General features: G+C 35.4%; 1 protein-coding gene across 1 annotated transcript in view; it reads right to left on the reverse strand.

Moving 5' to 3' along the window:
* GRID2 (glutamate ionotropic receptor delta type subunit 2) overlaps nucleotides 1-22,876 on the reverse strand; it is a 1,057,299-nt gene extending 1,034,423 nt beyond the window's left edge. Inside the window, exon 1 of the mRNA XM_063458620.1 lies at nucleotides 21,952-22,876. Coding sequence (XP_063314690.1) covers nucleotides 21,952-22,039 — 88 coding nt within the window. The 5' untranslated portion in view covers nucleotides 22,040-22,876. The remainder of the gene's footprint in view (nucleotides 1-21,951) is intronic.
* Nucleotides 22,877-23,677: the final 801 nt, after the last annotated feature.

Below are 23,677 nucleotides of genomic sequence, written 5' to 3' on the forward strand. Positions count from 1 at the left end.
TGATTTCTGCACAAGAGTTGGGATGTTGCTGAGTAATAGGGGATTTATATAAGTGTGGGTGCACTTAGTAGCATGAGGGGATGGCACCTGCTCTAAGGTCCCCCTCCAAGGATCCGCCGATGATGCACATACAGCAAACTAATTTTGTTAAAGTAGATTTATTTACTAATACCCGTGAGCAGAATGTTTGACTATTTATTTGAGTCACAACTGCTAAATAGAGCTAAAGGGACATTTCTATTTCCAAATTTCTAATTTCAAATGTAAGATTTTTAACATAAGTTAAGTAAACTACTGTGTGTAGTGTTACTCCAACCCTTTTTTCTATATACATTCTTAATTAATAAAGCTGTATTGGGCATTATTATCTAGGCCCTTCCTATAACTATATATAAAAAAAAGGATTTACTTACCTGGAATCAAGCGCTGGATGAAGGTCCCAGCGCAGCTTTCCACATACCCTCTTGACACCATGGAAAGTAGCACAAGGTCCAATCAAAAGCTTCTCAAAGGCCTTTGATTGGACTATCTAGCCTACTCAACGCACATGCACATGCTCAAAGCCAGCAAGAGGAGAGGGAGTGGGGAGAGAGAGTGGGAGGAAGGAAGGGAAGGTTGCATTAACAAAGGAATGGAGGTTACATCCAGGCTCCACATTGCAGGCTCTGTCTGCAAGGGGAAACTCAATTTATGTATAAAACTGATATTGTCAATATCTCAGTATTTCAAATTGTTTCAAAGTGTTTCAAATTGAAATAGTGCACATTCTGACTCCTACCACCATGACCATTTATAAAAGCAAACGTGGTCATGGTGATTGGAGTAATTATTTTGATAAAAATGGTTTAAATCTTCTTCAACAATTCTCTACTAAAAGTTTGTTGCTATGTGAAAAGCTAAATACAAATCCTAATGAATGTTTACATTGTCAACATAATTGTCAAACTAAAGTTCTTCATGGATGATCTGCTTCATTTTGATTTATCCCAAACTAGCAGTGAATGATGTTTTGATGGCTAAAGTTTGACATTTTTTGTATGCTTGTTCAGAGGTGTAACTACAAACCAACTAGGCCCCGGCATGAACATATGCCTAGAAAAAGAATAAAATACTAATTTCCCAACAAACTTTATAATTTTATTTATCGGCTTTTTTTCTTGCAACTTTTATATGATTCAGGTCAGAATATTTTTAAGAGTACTATTGCTTAATGAGGTCTATCAACTTAATGCTAAAGTGTTTAATTATCTGTGGGTTACTCCCTGAATATATTTCAATTCTTCTTTAATACATATCTGGACAGGGATTTGTTAATTTAATAATGGATAATTAATAAAAGTCTGCCATTGTTTAGCTCTGTTTCCTTATGTCATGATTCCCTGTTATTCCAGAAGTTTGGTCCTTAAGGGGTTAAGCATGTGCCTATATCATTATATCTGTAGTGGGAAGATGAGAAATCCCTCAACACATTTTACACTTATCTCCAAACAAGCTATTTTTGGCATGCTCTGTTTAGAACTTAGAATGTATTAGAATTTATTTTAAAACATATATTAGTTGTTTCTGTGGTGATTGGTTGTTATACAAACTTACCCAAAGATAAAGTGATTTTGTTTTTAAATATTTTAACAGTAAGTATAAAAAGTATACTCTAGTCATTGACTTTTTCATTCATTTAAGGATTGTCACTTTGTTCCAATATCAGGCCTTTCTAATATTTCTATGCCTTGAGATATATATGCTTTTATTAATTGTGATTTTTTTTATTGTATTACTGTTCAACAGAATAAAATATAAACTTTTTTTTCCTGTTAGACTTTATCCTGATTGGCCAATGTAATCATGGTGAGACTGGAATACACATTATTATAATTATTATAATTATTGTATTATTTATATAGCACCAGCAAATTCTGTCACGCTGTACAATGGGTGGACTAATAGACATGTAATTGTAACCAGACAAATGGACGCACAGGAACAGAGGGGTTGAGGGCCCTGCTCAATGAGCTTACATGCTAGAGGGAGTGGGGTATAATGAGACAAAGGGTACAGGTAGATTGATAGAAATGTAATCACTGAGTAGGGTTAATGAAATAGGTTGTTTTTTTTATATAAGAATTTTTTTTTTTTTAACCTGGCCAAAAAATGTTTTCTACTTCCTAGTACTAGAGGGTAAATGGCCTGATTTTCATAGCTATTATTATCGAATGCTATATATGTATTTAAGCAGTGTGTCTCTTTAGATGGTATGTTGCTTTGAAAACCTGGCCTTTTTTGAAGATCATGAAGAAAAAAATGGCAAAGCATGTTTCGAAGACAACTATTTTAAGCTGAGTGGGAAGAAAAATGATAGGGTGTTTGGTTAAACAATTTAATAAAATGCATCCTCTTATTTTAGGCAGGATAATTTATATATATATATATATATATATATATATATATATATATATATATATATATACACACACAATTCACAATTTTGATATTTAAACATATGTCATGTTGCAATTAATTTAATTTCATGTCACCATCACAAAACACAGTCTTAAACTAAATTCATGGCAGTGTTTCAACTTCTTGATAAAAACAAAAATGTGTGAAATATTTAATTATTTTTACTTTTTCTACTTTACTACCATTACATATTTCTTAAGTCTTATATTAAAGAGACACTATAGTCACCAGAACAACTACAGGTTATAGAATTTGTTCTGGTGAGTAGAATCATTACCTTCAGGCTTTCTGCTGTAAACACTGTCTTTTCAGAGAAAATGCATTGTTTACATTACAGCCTAGTGATAACTTCACTGGCCACTCCTCAGGTGCCTGTTAGAGATTCTTCCTGGGTCATGGCTGCCTAGAATGCATCCAAACATTCAGTATCTCCTTCCTCTGCATGCAGACACTGAACTTTCCTCATAGAGATTCAATGATTCAATTCATCTCTTTGAGGAGATGCTGATTGGCCAGGGCTGTGTTTGAATTGTGCTGGCTCTACCCCTGATCTGCCTCTTTGTCAGTCTCAGCCAATCCTATGGGGAGGCATTGTGATTGGATCAGGCTACCACTTCTGCTGATGTCAGCAGGCAGTGGGCAGGTCTAAAGGAAACAGGGACAAAATATGCAGCTGCAGACTTAAATACAAGTAATAGATAAAGAAATATAAGAAACTGTATGTAAACAATCTTCACTAAAAGTGAAAAAAGCCACACAGCGGTCAGAGTTGGTGGTACCAGCTCCACCCTAGGGCTTGAACCCAATATATAACCAAAGAAAAAATAAATAACTAAAGGAGTCCCAAAACTGATAAGACTCCAAATCTGGTTTTATACAAAGTCTACAAAGGACATTATAAAGATATGTAACCAATCTGGAAAAAAGCTTGGAGTAAATTGATAAAATGTACTACAAACAGCAATAGTATCTAATCCCAAAGTGTGCCAATGAAAAAATCAAATAATAAATACTTTATTTGTAAATTAGATAAGCAGGCACTATATAACTGGGATAATTGCTAAATGGCAGGGGGTATACTTCTGATCTGAAGGTACTATAAGACTATAAGACAAATCAGTTGATCAGCAATTTAATTGGAAAGTCTGAAAACTATTTCCAGAAAATAGTGGGGCAAAATAGCAAGAGCTCATCGACCTCAACTATTAATATATCATATTATACCTAGCAGAAAAAGCTTAGGAATAAATTCAACAAGAAAAAGGAGGAGAGACACTGGACTAATAAGACCCTATAATTCCTTAAAAAACACCTTCAAGAGTGTTCTATGCTGTCCCTATGAGCTAGAGATAGAACCCAGCAGATTGCCCCTTGCTAATAAAATAAATAAAAAGAAAACTCCAAGCTGCAAAATTAGAAATAAAGGTGTTAGACACCTAGTGCTCCCATAGTGAGTGAATTAATAACAAACAAAAACCCGACGCGCGTTTCGGTGCATGTAGTGGAACCTTCGTCAGGGGATGAAAATACCTGTGTTTCTGCCAAGAATTTAAAGCCCCCCCTGGCCAATCAGCATCATCCTCTAATCGCCTCCATAACCACTAACAGATGTGTGGAGAGGCGTGACGAAGGCAAAGATCTTCCGTGTCCGCCGTATGCCAATAGCCCCTCCCCTTTTCCCATGTCACTCGTGCAGCCAATCAGGTTGCAGGTGGGGGGTAGGGGGGGAAGGACTGGCTGATCGCGGGTAGAACCACCCCTTCTTAGAGCTGGAGCCCTCCTACTCTAAACTTAATGTAATTGATACTCCCCTATCCAAATGTATGGGGGCAGTATCAGGGTGGGTTGAGCTGCCAAACAGTCTAGTGGCAGCCCCTCCTATCTCTAAGAATAGAGTCATATGTGTAAAATTATATATATATATATATATATATATATATATATATATATATATATATATATATATATCATAGCCTTTAAATGGCCAGCACAGCTCTGCTTGTATCTAATGCTATATACATAAACATGGATCTGACAGTCTATAACAAAAATGGTTGCATAATGCATAAAGGAATACATATATATGCATTCTCTTTTCACTACATAACCTATTATTAATCATATCAGGTGTTAACAAGACAGATTCAGGACCTAATGGTCAAGTGCAAATCAATAGTCTTAATATAATGAATGGACCATCACTTATGTTCTAGGTATCAATATAAGATCTATTACTGTTCAGTTAGCAGATCCATATTGGGGACTCCCTATGCAATTAGACAAAAAAAGAGGGGGTGACAAAAAATTATTTAAAGAAAAAAGGTATCTCCATAAAGGAAAATATAGTAATAAAATACTAAAGAGAGTGTAAAGTGAAACTTCTATTTCCAGAATCACAATATATAATTACTGTCCCTATGACTTTGTTGAATAGTGTTGTACTCTACTTTTAGAGATCACTAATAAAGGGAGAATAAGTGAAACCTTCATTCAACCCTATTGGTGACAATGTGTTAAGGCGGTATATCCAGAAGCACTCTCGTCTCAGAAGTTTATCCAGATTACCTTTCCTTTGATCCAGTTTGACCTGTTTGATACCCAAAAATTTGAGTACCGTATGGTCACTTTGATTACATTTTTTTACATGTCTGGATACTGAGGTTTCAATGTGTCTTTTGGATTTGACGGAATTAATATGTTCTAAAATCTGTCTTTTAAATGGTCTAAATGTCTTGCCCACATATAACTTATTGCATTGGCATATTATCAGATAGACCAGTCCCTTTGTATTACAGTTGAAGAAAGAATTTGGGTAGAAGACATCAGACTTGGAGCTATTATGGAAACTCTTTGAGTCCTTACAAATATAGATACACGCTTTGCAGCGACCACATCTGTAAGTCCTCAAAAGTTTGTTAGACAGCCAATGTGTCGAGATTGTTGATGACCGTTTAAAGTGGCTATGTACTAAAAAATCTTTGATGTTTTTGCCCCTTTGTGCCACTAGGGCTGCATTGGGGGGGGAATGACCTCTTTGAGATGTTCGTCTTGTCTAAGTAGCGGCCAATATCTGTTTAGAATCCTCTTAACGTGTTTCCACCCTGCATAGTAAGTGGCGATGCATCTCAATTGTTTAGAATCGAAGTTGGTATGATTTGTAGGAGGTCAATCTTCCTTTATGAGATCTCCTCGGTCTGTTAATAGAGCTCTATGGTACGCCCTTTTTAGACATTTGTGGGGGTATCCTTTAGCTCTAAACATTGCTCGTAGCTCCCTGGCTCTCACCTTAAAGTCTTTCATATCAGAACAATTTTGCCTAAGGCGCAAATATTGCCCAATCGGTATACCTATTTTTAAAGGGGTCGGATGATGACTCCCCCAATTCAGTAGGCTGTTGGCAGCTGTACTTTTCCTATAGAGGTCAGTTTTGATGGTGCCATTAACCTCCGGAGTCAAAGTGAGGTCTAGGAAACTGAGAGATGGTTTCCCCATTTCAAAAGTAAATCTTAAATTGAGATCATTCTTGTTAAGATGCTGTACAAATCGAGAGAAATCTTCAGGGATACTGTTCCAGACTATCATAATATCATCGATATATCTCTTCCAAGAGAGAATATATCGAGTGAATTCATTTAAATTGTCGCTAAACACAATTTTTTCTTCCCACCATCCCAGGTGCAGGTTGGTATATTAGGGCACACAAGACGTCCCCATAGGTGTACCCTATACCTGGTGGTAGTATATGCCGTCAAAGGTAAAGAAGTTGTGTGTCAAAACGAACTGTAACAGTTTGATGACAAAATCACTGTGTTCCTGGAGATGTGTACCCCTCTGTTGTAGAAAATAACGTGTATGCTTTAATCCTAAAGCATGGGGGATCGAACTGTACAATGACTCCACATCTAAGCTGCAAATAAAGGAATGTGTGGACATAGTTAGTGTATTTAGATGGGACAATGTTTGTTTTGTGTCTCTTACATAAGAGGGAAGCTTCACCACCAAAGGTCTTAAAATGTGATCCAAGTAAATACTAATGTTTTGTGTCATGCTATTATTACCCGACACTATAGGCCTACCTGCTAATTCTTGATGTTTTTTATGAATTTTAGATAGGCTATAGAATGTGGGTATACGTGGATTTATAATAAGCATGAAATCATACTCTTTTTTAGATATTAGATTATCCTTAAGCCCTTAATACCCTTTGTAAAGTATACTTCAATTTCTCCAAAAATACTTTTGTGGGGTCTAATTTGAGAATTTTGGATGTTGTAACGTCAGTAAGTATTTTCTTGGTGATAGAGACATAGTGTGTGGTGTCAAGAATGACAATATTTCCCCCTTTGTCCGAGGGTTTAATTGTTATCTCATTTTTCGCTTGTAAGTTTTTGAGAGCCTGTGCTTCTCTCTGTGGTAGATTTGAATTAGGTTTGAAGCTAGAATGTGCAATGGACAGGTTCTCAATTTCTTTACACACCATTTCTACAAATGTTTCCACATATTTAAAATCTCCCAATTTTGGACAATATTCACTTTTGCGGCTAAGATCTGTGAGTGAACCCCTTCCAGAGGGGTCACTTTCCTCCAATAATTCTGCTAACATTAGGGTAAGCTGATAGTCCTTGAGTTCCAACCCCAATGCTTTGGCCCTTTTCTCATTATTTAGAACATAAGTTTTATGAAGCAAGAGTTTACGGCCAAATAAATTAATATCTTTCACCCAGTTAAATTTATTAAACCATGCAACTGGGATAAAAGACAGACCTCTTCTCAATAAATCTAACTCTACTTGGTGTATTGTGATAAATTCACAACTTGATCTTTATCTAGTATCGATTTCTCCGATTGGACTGTCTCCTGGGTCTTGACCTCGCTAGAGGGTGTTCTCCGCCCTGTGTCACTTCTAAAAAAGTAACTCCTTTTTTGAGGATGCTTCTATTCTGCTCATTTGAGGTGGAAGAGTTAGCCTGAGAATCAGTGTCGGATCCACTAGTCTCGTACTCACAGGTGGACACCTGATCCCTGTCAACCTTTCTCCTCCTTTGAGTTTTCCTATAGATATCCCCTGTTTTGAAATCTTTATGATCTCTCAGGAACTTTTCATGTTTTCTTTGTTTAATCATAGCTTGATATCTATCTGTAATTGTTTTGTAATTTATTTTCATTGGAGGAAAAAGCAGGGTCTAGTTTAAATTGATCAATCTTCTCGATCTCTTTATCTATTTTTCCCTCCACCTCTTGTATTTTTTGCTTCTCATATAGACAAATAATTTGCATAAAGCGGGCTGAACATTGACCTGCAGCTTCCTCCCATTCCTTCATGAACTCATGTACAAGAATGTGTTTGGTTTATCTAACATAGGTTAGCAATATTTACAAAAATATATATAGATCTATACATAGATTACATGTTTGTTTGATTATAGTGTTGATGATTTTAATCTAAGATGCCCTAGAGAAAATGTAAATAGTAATTCTCATTATGAGTATATGGGGTGGGTGTAAGAAACAATTTGCATAGTGATTTCATGGTTGTTAATGTGTGTTGTACATGATTAATTATGATTAATCATTTATTTTTAAATAAACTGTACAGAGTAAGGTCTGTCTGTTCCTTCATCCCTCCCTTCTTACATTTATCGATCTGTCTATCATGTTAAGAGACGAGGACAAGAGAGTCACATTTTTGTGTATGAATGATAATGCACATATCTTTAATCGTGTAACATGAGTCCAGTTTAATCTACAAACAGTTGATACAATGTGCCGAAAGAGAAAGAGTAGCATTTAGAGTTTTGCTGTAAAATGCACAGAGAAAGAGTGAAACCTGGGTACAGAAATGAGTTGCCAGGCAAAACACTGGTGCTGAAATAAAGAGGAACATAAAAGGGATACTGGATTATTTGTGGATATTATTCAAATATTATTTTTATGGATGATTTGGGTAACAGCAAGTTAGGTGAATTCCAAATAAACATGGAAGGAATCTAAAAAAAAAAAATACTTTTAAATCTTTTCAGCACTTGTTTTCAATATGTTGTTTTCTGGCAAATTTCCTATCAGTCCCCCAGCCACACTCAACCACACTCAGAGAGAATAAATTATATTTATAGAACTATTAGATTATGCATAATAGGAGCATATAATGGTGGGATAGATTTGATGTAATTAAAAAGTCCTTTGAAGCAAAAGTGACTAATTTTACCCCAAAGATCATATTTCCCATGTAACCACTTATCTTGTTTATGATATATAAATATAAAAAAGTGTGCCTTCGTACCCATGGTCATACCTACTTATCATAACTGTTAAGGATCATTTTCCTCCATTCATATTTTACATTTACTGTTGTAAATATGTTTTGTATGGCACTTTACAGAAGTCATAGTTATCAATATATCAATATCTATGTATTGTACGTTATTTTAAGTTATCATGCTTTGAAATGCTTGGCTGAAATTTTTCTTCTTACTTTTGTGTTTCCTCTGACAATTTCCTTTGCGTTTGAAGCATTGCAACTGCAAAATTATTAAACCAATTTAATTTCAGGCTGACTGTGTTTCTCTAAGCCTTTCCATAGTGGATGAGTTCTATATCTTCTAGAATAAGCAGTGGTTTCCAAATCTCTGTTGAAATGATTGCAACAAACAGATTTATCTAAATTCTAAATTGCTATTCTATTTAAATGAAAGGAGCATGGTATTTACAAAATTTTGTTCAGTTGGAATCAAAGTAAAGATAAAAAAGTGTGAAACACCCCTTCTGATTTAAGTTATTTTGTTTTTCAGAGTGGCTATGTATGGGGCAAGTTTATTGTACATAGGCTGATGTTACTCACCAGTATTTGAGAGATAACAACTATTTTTGCAACTTTTTTGTTTAACCTTAAATGTATTACTTCTTTGCTTGTTGCTGTCAGATCGATTTCTTTCATTAACTTGGATTTGTGTTGGTTTTGAAGCTAATAAGGTAGGGAGACAACAATCAAGAAAGAACATGTGTGTTGGTGGGATAAATGGTGTACAGAAATCTGTTAATTATTTATTTATTTTTTTTAACCATGCACCAAGTCAGAACCACGCGGACAAGCCCACATAGGCTGAAAAAGTTACCTAACTCTAGAAATAAACAGTAATATATTTTTATTTGTATTGGATAAAAAAAATTCTGTAAATGAAGAATGCAAAAAACAGCAAGCCACTTCAAAGAAAATCTACAGGAAATCCTAATTTTGGGTTCTATTATTATTATTAACTATTATGGTGACATTCCTATTCGGTTTTGTAGCATGAAAATCTATACAATTTGCAGTGAATGGATCAATTTCTAACTTCATTAACTGATATGTTGCCAATAGTCTGTATTAAAACACACTATTTCCTCTTTCATGAGTTGTACATTTTTCCATATCTTTCTCATATGTGGTATGAATGTTGCATAACTTAAAAAGGACAACGTCTTTCAAGAGAAGGTGTGAGATTAATATATTTGTCATTTATACATTTTACATCACTTCCAATTTAAAGTACATGAGTTTTGGAAAATGCCCTAGGTAAAACAAAAGCATTATTATTATGAAATTACAACTCTTCGTTTACTCCCCTCTATTGGTCACTTCTCAATTGTTTTGTGAATAAAATCAACATCTAGTGATTGTCCCCTAACCATCAAAGAACCTTTTTCCACAAATCATCACATTAGTGACACGAGGTATGAATCTCCGAATCACAAATCAAATGCAAAAATGCCAGTATAATATGTGATTGTTCAGTGATTGTTCAGTTATATGCCGATATGGCGCTTTGGAGCTACGGATTTCAGCTGACCAACCGACTGACCTAAATGAACAAAAATGCACATGTCTAATGAAATGCAGAGAAAGGTTACCTACAGCACTTTCAGAGGACTGATTCATCCCCCAAAGCAATCCACCAATGGACTTTTCCAGTGACGGGATCAACTATCCCAAACATTGTCATTTGATAATGCTCTGATTGGAACAAATGGCAAAAATTATGTATGTGATCAAACTGTCAGAACAAATATGGTTATAACAAGTACCCAAATTACATCTGACATAATATACACATCCACGTGTGTCTCAAAGTACGTTTTATTTTCACTCAATAATACAGCAACATGCAAAGATAAAAAGTAATTTGTGCATATCCATATTGAAATAATATTAAGGTAAACATTTTCAGATATACTGATTAATTGTCAGGAGAAATTCAAATTTTACACCAAAATTGTTAAATTAAAAAAAAAAACACATATTTTTCAACTTCACATTTATAAGTTCCTTGTTTATTCTCGATTGAATTAACCCTTATGTTTCCACAGAAATGCATTTTTATATTAATAAAAAATATGAGCGTATGTACTGTTTTAAAGAAATACTTAAAATAATACTATAAATTATTATTTATCTGTGTCTTTCATTATAGCCTCTAATTCTAATTATATAAATATAACATTTATTGAAAAATGTATTTTGAGGCAAAAAATGTTTTTACATTTAAAGATAGATAACATTGAACATTAACTGATCATTCAAAACAAATTTCAAATGCATAAAAATGTTCAGGGGAAAGAGAAGTTCATTTTTTTTTAAATGGCATTCAAAACATAGTATTGAGGAGTATCAGCCAATATACTATACTTATGACTGGTTTAACATGTTCAACTTGGAATTATTTAGTGGCATTATATCAACAAAATTAAGCATCCTGTACATAGAAGTTAAGGGTTTATATTTTACTGCGTAATTATTCAATCTGGAGATATCATTGCATTTACAACTAAACTGTAGTAAACCAAAAGCTGAATTGCAAAATGTAGGCAAAAATAACTGATTTAAGTAATTCCCAGAATTCTTTGATTAGTATATTACAAAGACTATTTGAATTTCTATGTAGAGAATTGAATCATAATGTATTAATTAATGGTTATTGCATGACTCCCAACTCTCCCCGCATCTGGGGACACCAGGGAACTGTCTCTGAGCAACACAGATTGAGCACATCATTAGACATGCTTGCATTGTTTATCGGGTACTAGGATCATGCAGGGAGCACTTCAACGGCACTCCCTGCATGGTCCTGGAGGCTGGGGGCTGGTCAGGCAGACTGTCAGTCAGACTGTTAGACTGTCCATCCCCCTTTTTGGATGAGACTGCCCATTTGCCAGATGGCCCTCACCAATGTGGGCATCATTACCGACACTGCTCGTGTCTCTCGCTATGCTCCATTATGACTGAGCCCACCCATCCCAAGTTGAAGAGCCAAAATGTTGGAAGGTATGGTAAGTGAATGGTTTAACTTCTATGTTTAATTTTATTTTACTGTTTATTTATCCACCTCTATGGTGAAAAAACAATTAAAATAATATTCTCTATAATTTTTATAGAGTATTTTATCGTTCCACACAAAATATGGATTCCATATACATAAATCAAAATAAAATGCTGACATTCAGACGAATTTCTGTCCTAATTTAATTCTATAGACTCATTTGTTTATAACATTTTAACATATTTGTATGTGATTAATAGACTAAGCAAACACTACTCACTCTTCAACTAACTTACTGGGTCATTCACTAAAGTGAGAATTTAAAATTAATTTTAAATGTAAAGCCCAAGTAGCCAAACTGGAAAAATATAGTTACCCTGAATTTAAAATTCACTTTGAATTATCACTTTAGTGAATAAGGCTGTAAGCATTCACCTTACATGCAAACCTTAACACACATTTCAAGTGAATATCTTTAGCATATATTTGACAGGGGCATTGCATTAATAAAAACACAGCTTCACAACATCCAAAAAACATTTCTGCTTATTATTTACAATTCAAATCTGCAAAAATAAACAGTGAATTAAGGTTTTTAATACGAAAATCTTTTATGATGACGTAACAAGGTAACTTTCACTTGTATTGGCAATTATTTGTTTGTACAACCCAATAGTATGTCAGCTTCTTCACAATCAGAAAATGACATCAAACTTAAACAGACTATTTCTCTTTTGATATTATTCTTTAGAAAGACAATGTGGTTATTCATAGTCTCATGAATTTTGCTGTATTTTCAGTCCCTTAAAATTTATAAATTGTTTCAATGTTTAACCCCTTAAGGACCCCTTAAGGACCAAACTTCTGGAATAAAAGAGAATCATGACATGTCACACATGTCATGTGTCCTTAAGGGTTTAAAATAAAATTCTAATAATGCAACTTAGTTATTATTATTATTATTATTATTATTATTATTATTATTATGCAATTAATTGTACAGAGTTCTATTTTACTGAATGACATAATTTTCCTCTTAAAAAAATGATAATAAAAAATATCTATGAAGTATATTGCCTTTCATTTAACTTATATAAATTACATTTAGTTGTAAACAGAAAATCCACATTTCCTTGAAATCCTTAAAAAAAAAAAAAAAAATATATATATATATATATATATATATATATATATATATATATATATATATACTGTATATAGTCTATTCAAGCTTTCTTATTTATTTATGCATTGTGAGATCAGTGAGATCAATGTTAAAACAACATATTAAATAGTATGAGATTTAGGTGTCAGGCTTGCAGCTATATTAACCAAATCAAATTATTCACGAATCAATAAGTCTTTAACACATATTATTGACTTATCCCATGCGATAACAGAATTGAGTCCTATACTATCAGCTTGTATCACCCATTATCATCTTAATTTTCAAGAGCCTAACATTTTTTTTTTTGGGGGGGGGGGGGTTAGGGGGGTGGGAGAGATGGGGCATTGTAGCAAAGTATTTTATTTAGTTGCTACTTACTAACTGATGTAATTTGCTGCAATACAATTAACTAAATTGTTCCATCCTGAGCACAAGTACCTAAAGAAAACAACAAAAAATGCAAGACCATTTTTTATTTACTAAATTACATTGTGGTTTCTCAAAAAAAACATTTGTAATGGCATAAATACTTATCCAAGTGAAACAATGTGCAATCTATCACTAGGAGAGTTACACCGGTACAATTAAAGGGACAGACCTCAGAGATGTGCATAGTGACGCACTTCTCGGCCCTGAGACACTGAATCTGAACATAAAATAAATTATGCATGCAAAGCATGTAAACTACATACTCAACATATCATAAAAAAGCTGATGGGGTCTCTCAATTAAGAATACATACATAAAAAATAAAAGGTGGGATCCCAAAAAGTTCCCAAAAATGAGGAGAGGCATGCAGAATAGACTCTCCTCTTTCTTCATGGACTATAGGGTAGAAAATAATATATCAGATATGGTCCAGGAGATGACAAATCTGACTTAACATTTAAAGCAGTGGCAGAACTACTGCCAGTGCAGCACACCCACCTGCACACAAAAGGGTCAATGAAATCATCAGGGGCCTGGTAGTGCAATGTGGTCCATTAACAGTACAACCATGACTCTTTCTTTTCGGCAGAGCTCAGATGAAGTGAAAGCTGGTCACCTTCTCCCATCCAAAATAGCTGCACAGTAGAGACAGAGAGGAGAGCAGAGAGGAATGGGCACTACCAGAGAGAGACAGCCTCTAATTCTTAACAACCTAAGCCAGCAGACTGGGTCCCAAGGAAGCCAGGATTCCATCCTTCACACAAAAAGGTAGGAAACAGAAAGAGTGGCTCAAAATTTGTAAATGTTGATCATCATGAGTGTATCTGTGTGTCATTGCTTGTTTCTGTGTATTTGTATGTGTATGTGTGTCATTGTGTGTTTCTGTGTATCTGAATGTGTGTCAATGTGTGTTTCTGTGTCTGTATATCTTCAAGTGTGTCAGTATATATATCTGTGTATCTGCATGTGTGCCAGTGTTTGTATGTGTGTCAGTCTTCATTTCTGTGCATCTGTGAATTTGCATGTGTATCAGAGTTTGTATCTGTATGTATGTATCTGTGTGTGTGTCAGTGTGTGTTTATGTGTGTCTGTGTACATTCATGTGTATCAGTGTGGGTACCTGTGTGTGTCAGTATGTATGTCTGTTTATCTGCATGCGATTCAGAGTTTGTATCTGTGTGTCTGTTCATCTACGTGTGTCAGTGTATCTGCATGTGTGTCAGTGTGTTTCTGTGTGTCTGTATGTGTATCAGTGAGTGAGTCTGTGTATCTGAATGTATATCGGTGTTTGTATCTGTGTGTTTGTGTATCTGAATATGTGTCAGTGTGTGTCTCTCTATCAGTGTGAGGAGTACAAAGACAAGTGTGTCTTGCCTACAGTCAAGCATGGTGGTGGGAGTGTCATGGTCTGGGCCTGCATGAGTGCCGCCGGCACTGGGGAGCAACAGTACATTGAGGGAACCATAAATGCCAACATGTACCGTGACATAATGAAGCAGAGCATGATCCCCTCCTTTCAGAGACTGGGCCGCAGGGCAGTATTGCAACATGATAACGACCTAAAAACACCTCCAAGATGACCGCTGCCTTGCTAAAAAAAGCTGAAGGTAAAGGTGATGGACTGGCCAAGCATGTCGCCAGACCTAAATCCTATTGAGCATCTGTGGGGCATTTTCAAACAGAAGGTGGGGTAGCGCAAGATCTCTAACATCCACCAGCTCCGTGATGTTGTTATGGAGGAGTGGAGAGGACTCCAGTGGCAACCTGTGAGAGCTCTGTAAACTTCATGCCCATGAGGGTTAAGGCGGTGCTGGAAGAAAATGGTGGCCACTCAAAATATTGACACTTTGGGCCCAATTTGGACATTTCCACTTAGGGGTGTACTCACTTTTGTTGCCAACAGTTTAGCCATTAATAGCTGTGTGTTACGTTATTTTGAGGGGACAGAAAATTTACACTGTTATACAGACTGTACATGTACTACTTTACATTGTAGCAGAGTGTCATTTGTTCAGTGTTTTTACATGAAAAGATATAATAAAATATTTACAAAAATGTGAGTGGTGTACTCACTTTTGTGAGATACTGTATATGTTACTGATTGCTTTAAAAGCAACAAGAACTTTATTGCTTGGTTCCATACAAACACACTCCTACATTCAAAAGCAATCTCTACATACAAGTACACAAACGCTTTAAAATGCCAACCCTACATGCAAATACACACATGCTTTTACAAATATACCCCATAAAAAATATGCATACTTGAATTCAAAGACACAAGCACTGCTCAGTGCTAAATACAGCCCTGCAAGGATGGGCAGAGTTGTACAAAGCATTGTGGAAACTGTACAACATATGAAGACCTACCGTTTGGCTATCCCTGCAATAGGGGGGAGCCATAACAATTCACCAAGGCCCTCTCTACATTAGTTCCACCACTGATTCAAAGTCTGGAACTTTTTTCTTGTTGAATGGTCAGTCTGCATGAAACTTGCAATAGGCTCACACAAATAGTTTTTTTTTTTCCCATTGCATTTATTTGTGGGGGGTTTTCAGTAGTATTTTTTTTTAATCTCGGGTCTTTTTATATTAAGAAGTCTCTTTGGGTTTGTTATTGTTTTTTTTTATTTGGCTTTATTGTGGTCTGAAGAAAAAAAATTGGAAAAAAAGAACCTTAAAATGGTGAAAACATAAAAAAATGTCTTTACGGGTTTTTATTTTAGATTTCTTTGAAGTAATTCCCTCACTATTACTGTGAAGGTAATAGATACGGACATGTTTTTTGGGGGTGGCTGTGGGATTGCACACCCCTTACCACCCTGGGGGCCAGGGTTATTGTATAAGACCAGGAGAATGGGAATTAATATGGACCATATGTTTAAAATCCACAATAGACTTGCATCTCCTTAGCCCCAGCTGAAATATTACTCTCCAGGCTAGAGCCCATTAGGTGGAGAAATAGAAGGGGCCACCTGCAAGACTTCTTTGGGGAGTTGTAAGGGTCTTGTGGGTCCCAGGCCCCTTACATTTTTTTAAATTTATTTTTTATCACTGTGAAAGTTTTTTGGGTTTATAGGACATGTCAAGGTGAAGTGTGTTGCTTTTTGCATTTATAATTTATGGGATTATGTTTCCTTTTATTCTAGCATTAAACTAGGACATTATACTGGCTAAGGTCAGTTAGGCTCGGAAGCAAGCCGGTGATGCGCTGTAGTAAATATCATGTTCATGTATCTTTAAACTGACTTCTGAACAAAGCTGAATTCAACAGTAGAGTGGTTAGTTTCGCCACATAGTAATCAATCTACACATGTTACTGATTGCTATAGAAGGAACAAGAACTTGGTTTTGCCTTTATTCAGAGAATCATATTTACACAAAAGAGATAAACATTGTTGATGAGTTGCCAAGTTTGGTTTATGTTCCATACATGCACATGGATATTTGCCTCTCATATATTGATTTGAAGTAATAAACATCCACAATCTTGTGTAGTGTTGTGAGGCTGTTCACGCACATAACGTATGCAGATGAGCATGTGTGGTTGTATTGGTTTCCCTACTCTGCAGAGCTCATTTTATAATGTATTACAGTAGATCCATCAATGTCATGGGTTTACTTTACACAACATATGTGACATTGTTTGTGGACAATGATATTGCATAGAGATTTACAGTATGATTGCATATGCATTTTCAAGAAATATCGCAATCAATAACGAATGCGATGTAGACATCTGAAAAGTATTGAGGCTGATGATTTATAACTTAAAATAATCTATTTTGTTATTATCCTACAACATTTTATAAAATGACTTTTACAGTCATGTTACAACTTAGAAAAATTCAATTTGCTAATTTCTAACAGTATACAGCAAGGATAAATTATACATTATCCAGTTGGGAATACATCTATAGAGTATATAGAGCATATATGTATATATATATATATATATATATATATATATATATATATATATATATATATATATATATAATTAGAGATAGATAGATAGATAGATAGATAGATAGATAGATAGATAGATAGATAGATAGATAGATGTCGTCTATTACATATCGTATATACACCATATTTCTTTCTAATATAAGAATAAGACAGAGTTTATTACCAATATGTTATTTTATTTGTTTGTCTGCTTTATTTCCATAATATAGCACCATCATATTTGTTGAAATTGATTACAAACAGTAAAGATCTATTTGGCATGTATAATATGATATGTACCACAAATATTAGCTAGTACTATGTATTTCTTATTATTTAATGATTGCAATGCAACAATTAGTGCAAGGCTGCAAATAGTGTATATTCAATAAAACAGTTTAACCCCTTAAGGACACATGACATGTGTGACATGTCATGATTCCCTTTTATTCCAGAAGTATGGTCCTTAAGGGGTTAAGAAATATACAATTTCAGAGGCACAATCACACTATAAACAATGGATTAATGACTTTGCTTTCTGTATTTTTTATAATATCATGGCAATGGCTATTTTAGTACAAAACCAGAGAAGATAAGGTTGAACAACCAATGAAATATGAGGTACCATTGCATTTTATGAAAGAATGAAGGCATTGTATTTCCAATATGTGTGATGTGCAAAGCAAAGGGCTAAAAATGATTGCAAAGGCTACCAAATCCCTATTTAATTAAAGCATAATGCAGAATAGCAGTTGAATAAAATAAAATGCAGTAGGAGGGATGATATTTGAAAAAGAAAAGAAAAAAAACGAGAAGAAACATGGCTAATCACAGAGTTTGGCGCTTTTCAGCTACATAAATCAGAGCGACTTTCTGAATGGCCTCATAAAATACAAACCCTTCTTCATTCCACTCACGGCTTGCCTGTTATTTGCACAGCATACAGATCATTAGGAAACTTCTAAGCAATCAAGTAATGTGAGTCTGATGAAATTACCCAATCAATGCACTGGGTTCAAGAAAAACACAACATAATATGGAATTAAACAGTTTAAAGGCCTTAAAACCATTTTTATTATTACAAGGGAAAAATAAAACTGCACAGAAATCTGTTTGCACATATATTCGGTACTCATCCAAACGTCAACTAGTTTCTAAATTTGCTCTCATTATCCAAGATGGCAGGTATATTAATGTATAGGTTTGTAAAGAATGATATGCAAATGTTTAATCTGCCAGAAATGAAAAGAGTGAATGAAATGGGTGGTACACTCAGAGGATTACTGAAATACAAAGATGTTGCACTGAAAGGCTCTGGTATAGAATGGGAAGCATTCATTGCATCAGTACACAACAGTTAAGAGGTTAAGAGCAATGTAATGAAGGCATATTTGTAAATCTATATCCCAATTAAAAGCAAGTACTTTGAGATCATCAGTCACACAATAGTAATGTGAGTTTACCAGTCTTGTTCCAGAGAACTACATTCATTGTTTTCTTTCACATAAAGCTGTACATAAAGGGACAGAATTCTTTAAACTCTACAGTGTTTTAACCAATCCAGAAATATTATTCTCGGACAACACTACAGCATACTTAAACTCTTTGAAAAGTAGTTTTCTGAAAACACATGCATGATATTTTGTATTTAGCTATCAGTCATTTAGTAAGAGAGTAAATATAAAAAAAAAAAAATTGACATAATACAGCCTAAAGCGGTATTCACTAAACAGTGAAATGTGACAAGTAAATAGTAGGAATACAAAAAATGGGTCCTTTTTGTTTCTTTAAATAAGCTTAGCTTGAGTATTTTCTAACAACTAATTTGACTTACATGTGAAGATCACAAGTAAACTGACCACATCTAATTGCTTAGTCAATATACTCCCTTATCTTCTCTTTATCCTTGTTTTATTCATAGGAATATTATACTGTTTTATAAAAAAAAAAATCATTTTGTTAAATATTACAAAATACTACCTATTCAAGTTTTTGTTATGTTCCCATACAACTAAATTAATGCAATTCTATTTGGAATTTATATTGCTGTGTGCTGTATGTAATGATTATCAATTCAACAGTTTCATGGAAACATAAAGTGCTCTATAAAAACCTAATCCCCATGTCAAATACACTAATTGTATCCCAAGTTAAATTAATTGTCTTAGAAGGAGCTGTTAGGTTTCCATTCTCATTTGAAGAATTAATGGGCAAATATATCAAATTAGCTAAATAATGTTGGCTTTTGAAGTCTAGATAGATAGATAGATAGATAGATAGATAGATAGATAGATAGATAGATAGATAGAACTAGTCTAGAAGATAGATAGATAGATAGATAGATAGTCTAGAAGTCTAGATAGATAGATAGATAGATAGATAGATAGATAGTCTAGATAGATAGATAGATAGATAGATACTTGATAAGATCGCAGTTGTTTAATCTTTTCATTTTGCTGGATTTTTAAATTCAGCATTACATTATATGATACACTGAAAAAAAAACCTATCAAGAACAAATCAGAGTTTTTATAATACCCCAGTGTTCTTATACACTCATAACGCACATATATTAATGTATGACACACATTTCATTAGTGCTCACATTGATTTAAATTGTCATTTGTAATTCAATATCATAAGACGTGTTATGCTGATGGATATAAATCTGCAGCAGACCTTGCCAAATCCCAGCAATCACAACCATTATAGCAGTGTCATATTTGTAGTGCACCAGCAGCTCACCAATATTTGCCCTATATTTGTAGATATTGCTAGATGGATATTATAAAATACTAGAACTGACAGATAATGTATACTGAACTTATTTTATATTTAGCTATGTGTTGAGGAATACACACACAAACTGTAATTTTGTTATTTACAGTGTGAATCATCATGTTAATCTTATTTTATGTAAATTGTGACCTTGAACTATGGTCAAAAACACATTTAATGAACATGTCTAGTATATCCATTAGAAATGACCCTGGTAAACTTATGTACCCAATGAAATAGAGAGCCTGATGTTGGCTTGTCTACTTACACTTTATTAGAGAAAAGTCAAATTCTAGTGCCTTCTTATTACTGAGCTGTCTGAAGCACTGACTATGAATTAACTGGTAAAATGAGATGTTGGTAAAATATATCAAATTCACGGTTTTGCACAGTGTGCCTCGTACTTCTGGTAAAATCTTGCTAGCTGATCATATGAAGATTTACAGACACTAGATCGATCTTAGAGCCCCAGACCTTCAAAGGGAGCTATCCCACCGAAAATAGGGGGAAGGAGAGGAGAGGAGATGTATGCACTTGGATTGGTGTAAACCAAATCACTCCCTTACAGAATGTCCCTGCGTGTTTGGATTGTAGATCACTTCCCAGCCTGTGCTTCTGTACAGGAATCAGACCCATTTATCCTCAATAAAACATACTCCTCCACACTCCCACGTCCTGGTTACATAATAAACTCCAAAAGCCAATAAAACCCCATAAACAGGATGTGGTCCTGCACAAGTGTAAAAGAGCAAGGTTCTAAAACAAACAAAACAAGACATTGCAGTCTGTTCCATATGATAATACAGGGTAACATTGCAATGCATAGTGACTGTAAGGTGCACCGACCTACATGGCTAATGTGCTTGTATAAGAATAGGATTTTTAATGCAGCCTTGCTGCCAATAGGTGGGGCCCACAAGCTTTTGGCCACTCGCCGGTTCCCCCATCTCTAAACAGAAAATCCACACATCTCTCGCCCCTGAGATCTTTTTTTTTTTTTATATTTCTTCACTGTCTGCTAGTGTTTGTGTATCCCTCAAAGGATGATCATTGCATCCCAAGCACATGAATGCAGCCTTTTGTGAGAGTCCCCTAGCATCAGTGCAGCTCTGTAGGATGACTGCACTGAGCCTGAGAGATCCCTTCATTCAACAGGATTACTCAAGCTGGCTAAAATGTTGGGAGAAACAGCACATCTAACACAGAAAAAAAATATGTATAAAAAAATTATCAACACATCATTCCCAAGCACACCTGCCCAAAAGGCAACACTTCCTATACTATCTGTCAATCTGCATAGACAATAGCCTTGAGTGTAAGAGTCGTGTGTGTTTGTGTGTGTGGGGGGGAGGGGGGGGGGTTGTATGTGTGTGTGTGGGGGGGAGTGAGGGGGTTTAACCCCTCTAATTGAATTACACTGCTAAAATACATTCTCCAGCTATACCTGCGTTCTATTCTTCTGTAACTCGCAACATCTGGAATGTAGTAACACCTGTATGATTTCCACTGCACCTTCCATTCTACCTCCCTTTCTTTATCCGTTCCTGAATGGACTGAGTGATACTGAGAATCCAATCAGCCGTAGTTAGTGTAACAGAAATATACAGCAGTGCCATTGATATGAAAAGAAACAATGTAGTATTATCTGACAAACTGGAAGAACAATCCTCATTGATGTGTATCTATGGATGGTGTGTGTGTGTGTGTATTTAGTGTAAGTGTGTGTGTGTGTGTGTGTGTGTGTGTGTGTATTTAGTGTAAATGTGTGTGTGTGTGTGTGTGTGTGTACTTTCCATACAGTTCTGATGGGGAAATGATCAGAATTTGCAGCAGTATGCTGTGGAATATTAACGAATCCATGGAAAAATGAATTCTTACCGATGTGGATCATTGAGTCTGCTCCCGTTCTCTCCCAGGATACAGTCCAGAAGACGGACAGACAGATCACTGCATTTAAAACGTCCATCTTCTTCTCTGACTGCTGGGCACAAATCAAATCTTCATGGGAAGCTGAAGAGAAGCTGCAAGAGTTGGAAGGATCTCAAGAAGAGTTTAATCCCAGTGCCTTTAAGGGATAACAGAGGAAGGCATGGATGGAGCAGACTGTAAATCAAAACGGTACAGTTTCTAGGGATGGGGGTCACAAGCAGAATAACGCGGTTTACCTTCCTTGATGCAAAAGCATGCAAATAGTTGACCCAGAGATGTTCATAATATCCAATGAGCATCCAAAGCTGAGCAGTAAAAATCAACTCAACTGCCCAGAAAAAAAATCTCCATGTGCAGCCGCATTCACTGTAGCAGACAAACTGCAGGGAATGACAGTAATCCTTCAGGATCCTAGTGCAGATCTATCTCACAGAAACCCCTTGTAGTATGACCGAACACACGAGTACAGTGGACAAATAGCAGTGTATATAGGAATAGAAATCCCCAAAGCGTAATATACCTTATGTGATCCGAGAATGGGAAAGGTACATTGGGGACTCAACAGAATGCCGATCAAGCAGTAAAGGAGAAAAAAAAAATCCTAGAGAATATAAAAAGTGAAAGAGAGAGCTTGCACGGGTGTTAGAAGCTCAGATGGAACACTTCTGGGTTCCAAAACCAGCAGGGTATTAGAAGGTCTGCTGCAAAGAATCCTCACGAAGCTTCTTGTCTAGAAACAGGTTTAGAATGCAGCTAGACGGATAGCGATGGGGAAACGCTGGGGAGCTGTCTAGGTGGAAGGGGTGCTGAATTTCACAGCCTTCATCCCAGCTCCAAGCAGCATCAGCTAGCCTGCACGTTGCCTAGAAATGAATCACCTAGGAGAAAGCAGGGAAATACAGCAAAGGAGATAAGGAAAGCATCAAAGCCAGGGAACTGAGAGCTGGAGAGACATATAGCTCCTCCCTCCTGTCCCTATCTGCAATACAAGGGGAAATAAGACACAGCTACTAAGTTCTCACTTGGCTTTAGAAAGCAGATGAGGAATGAGGCTGTGGGTATTTGCAGCATAATGTATAAATGGATGCACTCTCACAGCAGAGCACGTAAAAATCCCCCAAGCGTTATGCATCCATGCCGTCTAGTATTGTTAAGAGCAGGTAGTTTTTATTATTATGTATTTATGTATTAATCTAAGGGCATTGAATTATCATACAGGGATACAGAACTTAACCTTTTCACAACATTTCATGTATCTTGAATGTGGCTGTTCTCCCATCACAAACCAGTTGTTTTTACATAGAAAGAATGTGGGATTAATACTTTACACTTTTTTTTTTTTTTAAAGAACTTATTATTTTTTTATTTTATTTTTTTTATATATTTTTTTTAAGTGGGATGGGGAGGAGGCACCCCACATTTCTCATTATGGTTAGCAACCCTTGCAAGTCAAATAACTGCACCTGATTGCTGACATGATTACAACATGTGAGACCTATTAGATCATTGTTGTTATGTGTGAACTACCTGTAGTCTGACATGTGTGTAAGCTACCTTTCACTGAAATCACAAAGTGGATCAGAGTGTTTAAACTGAATAAATGCATATTATCACTTAGGATCACTTGCTATTGTCGCTCTGCCCCTGTCGTGCTAAAGTGTGTTACCTATAGAGA

This window comes from Pelobates fuscus, chromosome 6 (assembly GCF_036172605.1).
Source record: "Pelobates fuscus isolate aPelFus1 chromosome 6, aPelFus1.pri, whole genome shotgun sequence".
NCBI classification, from domain to species: domain Eukaryota; kingdom Metazoa; phylum Chordata; class Amphibia; order Anura; family Pelobatidae; genus Pelobates; species Pelobates fuscus.